The sequence below is a fragment of the Anomalospiza imberbis genome, chromosome Z (genome assembly GCF_031753505.1).
Source record: "Anomalospiza imberbis isolate Cuckoo-Finch-1a 21T00152 chromosome Z, ASM3175350v1, whole genome shotgun sequence".
Lineage (NCBI taxonomy): Eukaryota > Metazoa > Chordata > Aves > Passeriformes > Viduidae > Anomalospiza > Anomalospiza imberbis.
Window position 1 is genome coordinate 67,949,519 of NC_089721.1, and position 5,178 is coordinate 67,954,696.

Below are 5,178 nucleotides of genomic sequence, written 5' to 3' on the forward strand. Positions count from 1 at the left end.
CAGACTCGGAAAAAAAGTCCATTACTACGCGTACTTTCCACTAGCGGGTCAAGCAACGGGAACGACCGCAAACGAAAAACGCGGTGGCTGAGGCTTTTAAACCCTCGGCCCCGGCCCGCTCCTCGGGTAGAGGGACGCCGCTCGCCTGCGGAGCGGGTTTCTTAGCTGTCACCATCACGAGCACTACCGTCTTTTCTCCCTCCCTTTCCTCTCCCACTCCTTTTGTCGCCCCGCAATGAAAGCTCACCAGCTCATCGCCCACTCCCGTTTCGCTCCGCGCCCGCCCGCACCCACGAGCGGCCGGCGGGCACCGGCGTCGGGGGCGGGGCTTCGGCCGCGCGGGCCAATCGGAGCGGCGGCTGCGGGGCGAGCGCCCAATGGGCGGCGCGGGCGGCGGCGGCGGGCGCTGATATCGCGGCGGGCGGCGGGGCAGGCTCAGCTCGGTGCCCTCCCTGGCGCCGGTGCGGCCAGCGCGCACCCACAGACCCGCACCGCACCGCACCGCACCGCACCGCACCGCACCGCACCGCACCGCACCGCACCGCACCGCACCGCACCGCACCGCCGCGCAGCCATCCCCCCGACGGCGCAGCGTCCCGGCTGTCGGGGAGCCTTAAGCCCCAGGTGCGGGGATCGGGAGTTTCTTGTCTCCTGCCTGTCTGGGGTACCGGCCCTTGCGAACTGCGAGGAGCTGAGGGGCTGCGTGCTTCCTGAACCACCTGCCTTTGGTAAGTGCAGTGTGCAGAAGCAAGGACAGAGAGATCCTGTGGGAGCTGGTGGGGGTCGGAAGATGTAACTTCCGCAGAGAGCTCTAGGAGCTCATACTACCTTTGGTTGCTGGAGCGGACAGCGGCGATGTGTGAAGTTTAGCTGGCCTCTGCCTGTATCCCAAGTTTGAACGCAGCTAGCAGGAGGGTTCTCAGGATCCTGTAATAAGCAGGACCCTGTTAAGACCGGACAGAGCCGCAGCGCTGCAGCGCGAGGCATTTCCCTGGGACGGGTCCTCCCGCATCCTTCGCTGCAGGAGACGCGCTCCTGCCTGCGGCGGGCTCTCAAGAGTTCCCCGCAAGCCGCGCTGGGAGGGAAGGAGGGGGAAGAGGGAGATGTCTGTCGTGGGCCTCGCGCGGGTCGTGCGCAAGAGACCCGAGTGGACGTTAAGGGGAGAAATGATATCCCAGGCGGGCTCTGCCGTGATTTCCCGACTGGGACGCATCTCGGCCGGGTGCAGGCGGGCACCTCGGAAGCCGGGCGTGCTCCGGCTGCCGTTCCGCCGCGAGGGCTGGAGGCCTGACCCCTCTCTTGCAGCTGTGCTACTGAGGAGCTATGGCTGAGGAACGCGCTGGCGCCGACTGGGAGATCGACGTGGAGAGCCTGGAAGGGGAGCCGGACGAGGCACCCGGCGCTCCGCGCGGCAGCACCGGCCCAGAGGAGGAAGAGGAGGAGGAAGGCGAGGAGGCGGCGGCGGCCCCGCGACGGGGCGAACCACGGAAGCTGAGCCGCACGCCCAAGTGCGCCCGGTGCCGCAACCACGGCGTGGTGTCGTGCCTGAAGGGACACAAGCGGTTCTGCCGCTGGCGCGACTGCCAGTGCGCCAACTGCCTGCTGGTGGTGGAGCGGCAACGCGTCATGGCCGCCCAGGTGGCGCTCCGACGGCAACAGGCCACCGAGGTGAGGGGGCACGGGACGGGACGGGACGGGACGGGCGGCCCTGGTCTGACGGCGCCATCCGATCGCTCTCTTAGGACAAGAAGGGGCTGACGGGGAAGCAGGCAAGTCTGGAGCGCAAAGTCGTCTACCAGAGGCACGTCCGAACGCCCAGCCTCTTGGCGAAGAGCATCCTGGAAGGTAAGAGCATCCCCTGCCTCTCCACGGCTTCCTTCAGCCCTGCAGCACGGCTGGCAGGGTGGAAACCCCGCTGTGCCCCAGAAAGACCCGCACCTCCCGTTCGAGGCGTGAAATGCAGCATTCTCTCCCAAAATAGGCGTTAAAGCGCACCCCGCTACCAGGGCCGGGCGACGGGGGCTACTGCCGTTAGAGGTTGGAATCGATGTAGCAGAATTACAGTTCCTTGCCCCCTCTGCCCAAAATAATGCCTGAAATGCTAGCAACGGTAGTTTGAAATTTGAGAGTTACTGTTACAAGCTGGCAGTCTTTTTACATGACTACCCAGCAGCGTTTTGCAGTGCAGGGTAATTTATTCACAGGGTACTTTATTATCTGGTATTTTAATCAGCAAAAGAGTAAACATTATTTTTTTCCTTTTATCTGAATGCCTAACACAGCAGTACCGTTTGCGACATTATCAATAATAAGATCTGCAAAATAAGGTGCTTAATTTTTTTCACTGTCGAAAATATTAACCGTAGAAGAATTATCTTTTAAAGATTGCTATTTTAGTGAAAGGGTGTATTTCTTCCCCCACACCCGTTTGGGACTGTGCACGTATTTATTCCTATGTTTGGTTTAATTACTTTCCAAACCATATCCCTATAAATCATTGTACTTCTCAATTCAATTTTTTTTCTGAAATAGAAAGCTCTTTTCTTTGTCTGTTCAAGCTCAATTAATATTTAGACCTTTTAGAAACCTCTAATTTACATCAACAGTTAATTTTTTTGAAAACTCTTCTGTATTCTTTCCTCTAATTTATCATAACTGTCGTTTTCTTTTCTCCTAGTTCTCCTTGGGATTTTCTACCATCTCTAGCAATGTGTACATAGTGATTCATCTTTAGAAAATAGAAAAGACACCAGCTGTAGATATAGGTATCTTCCTTGGAAAAGGGGAAACGTGTATGAGGGGAATGGGGGTGAAAATAGGTAAAATCCTGTTCTCCTGACTCATGTAAATACTTCCAATAATTCAATGGAATTACTTGTCTGGGTAGAGCAAACAGGATTGGATCCTGTTATATTAAATTAAGCCAGGTAGCTTGGTAATTGAATGCACTGGACACTGAATTTCTATGGTTTATTGAAGTTCTAGTTCATAAGAAATAAAATATTTGAACGCTTTCCATATGTGTTAAAAGTGAATGGTTATCTCTCTCCTTAAGCCTCATGATGGAATACCAATCATAATACACAGTAGGGCTTTGCTTTTTTTTTTTTTTTTTTTTTTTTTTCCTTCTCCCTCCTCAATCTGTTTGTCTGGAATTGCTTTTTTAAAAGCTACTAATCAGCTAGCTTTGATGGATACTAAGCATGTCAAAAAAGAAGGGCTTGCTCATCTGCACTGAGGAACTGAATGTGCCTGATCACTAAGCCTCTGTGTCATGGTGACTTCTGTAGGAGCTGATGGTGACCAGGGTCTGTGGCAACAGCACAGTGCTTGGTGGGACTGGCTCATGAAGCTGTTTTACAAACACAACTTTAAGTGGCTTAATTCCTAATGCTGCTTTGTTGTTTTAGGTTACCGTCCTATTCCAACAGACTCTTACCTGGGAGGCAACTCACCCTTGCCACCTCCTGTAAGTGACAGGATGAGAAAGAGACGGGCTTTTGCTGATAAGGAGTTGGAGAACATTATGCTAGAGAGAGAGTATAAAGAGAGAGATATGATGGAAGCTACACAAGCAGCTGCCCTTTTTCTCCCTAACCGTATGGCGCGTGGAGCTGAATACAATTCGTATAAAACCACCTTCAACACTACTCAAGCTGATAATCCAAACAAGGAATTTTCCAATTTTTTACCAACCTGCCTTGACCTAACGATGCAGTATTCAGGACCTAGCAACATGGAACTAATTTCTTCAAATGTCAGTGTAGCTACTACCTACAGGCAGTATCCCCTGTCTTCTAGGTTTTTAGTGTGGCCAAAATGTGGCTCCATTAGTGATGCTCTCCTCTACCAGCAATGCCTGTTAAATGCTACTGCTGTCCAAGCTCTCAAATCTGGGACAGGTTGCGATGCCAGGGTCTCACAAAGTCAGGACTGTCCAAACACTGAGCACATTATGCCTCCAAAACTGGAAAATTCATTTGTTCTGACTCAAACACGAGACATTCATCAGTCACGTAATGAAATACTGTGTCTTCATCAGGAAGCTCGTGAGAAGTCAGCTTTCTCTCCTCCAAAAAGGACTTTCTCCCAATTTTCTGATAAGGGTTCTCTGTCTCCTCAGGAACAGGCATTAAGCAGGATCAGCAAAAACAGCACCAAGCCCCCTCCACCGCTCAAGTACAGTGCTTTTCAGTCACTGTTCCATCAGACATTTCCTGACACTCCAACAGCAGAATTAAGAATGTCATTTGTGAAGGAGACTTTTGAAGATGCTTCTAAGAAATACAGGGAGTGTGCTCTTAAAGAGAATCAAAAATACAAATTTACTGTAGACAAATCTGCAAAAGACTCCTTTGGGGCCAAACAAGCCACAACAAAACTTTCAACAACTGAGCCACTGTCATTTTCAGTTGAATCCATCCTTAAACGACCTTCTTCTACTGTTACTAATGTGTCTGAATGAATGAACTTTACCTTTAGAGTAGAGAAGTTTTCTAAGCTTTGCTTTCTGCAGAATTGCTCCTGCCTGCAATTTTAAAAGATTTTTAAAGAGGAATTTCTGCAGTAAATGGTAATGCTTTCTTTTATTTCAAAATGATGTACATAAATATGCATGTTTTCTGAAAAAAAAATTTAATTTTTTAAAATTGAAACTGCATGTACAGACTGTAAAGTGTTTTTATTTTAAGCAACCCTTCAAACCATTCAATAAAATGAGTTTACTTACAAGCATAGACTGATCTCTGTCGTGTCTCTAGCATCTTGCAGGCAAGTATGCCCTACTTTCAAAATACACTTTTTCTTTTATCTGCCATTATAAATGTACTTACTACTTAAGTTGCTGGGGTAAGCAGTCATTTCTCCTTTGAACCTCCAGCAACTATGAGAAGAGGTAACAACAGTTCATGTAGGCTAGTGTGAATTCACAAGACCTCTTATTTATGTAAGTGAGGTTTGGATCAGATTCTGTATGCCTTTCTTATTCTGAAGGAGGAGTGCAGGCTAGCACAAAAGACTAGTCTATTCCACACCTCTCTATAAAACTTCAGTTACTAAAGTGGGAGAGTTACTAGATTTTTGGGGTTTTGAGGGGAATGGCTTCAGGGAGCTTTTGATAAAAAGTCAGCATTTTTTGTAGTTCAGTTTCTGAATAAAGGTCTGCTTCTTAGAATCAGT

General features: G+C 49.7%; 1 protein-coding gene across 1 annotated transcript; it reads left to right on the forward strand.

Moving 5' to 3' along the window:
- The first annotated feature begins 555 nt into the window (after positions 1-555).
- DMRT2 (doublesex and mab-3 related transcription factor 2) lies at positions 556-4,734 on the forward strand. The gene is made up of 4 exons (XM_068176320.1): positions 556-728; positions 1,306-1,668; positions 1,743-1,845; positions 3,411-4,734. The coding sequence occupies exons 2-4, from the start codon at positions 1,324-1,326 to the stop codon at positions 4,463-4,465; spliced, it is 1,503 nt and encodes a 500-aa protein (XP_068032421.1). The 5' UTR covers positions 556-728; positions 1,306-1,323; the 3' UTR covers positions 4,466-4,734.
- Positions 4,735-5,178: the final 444 nt, after the last annotated feature.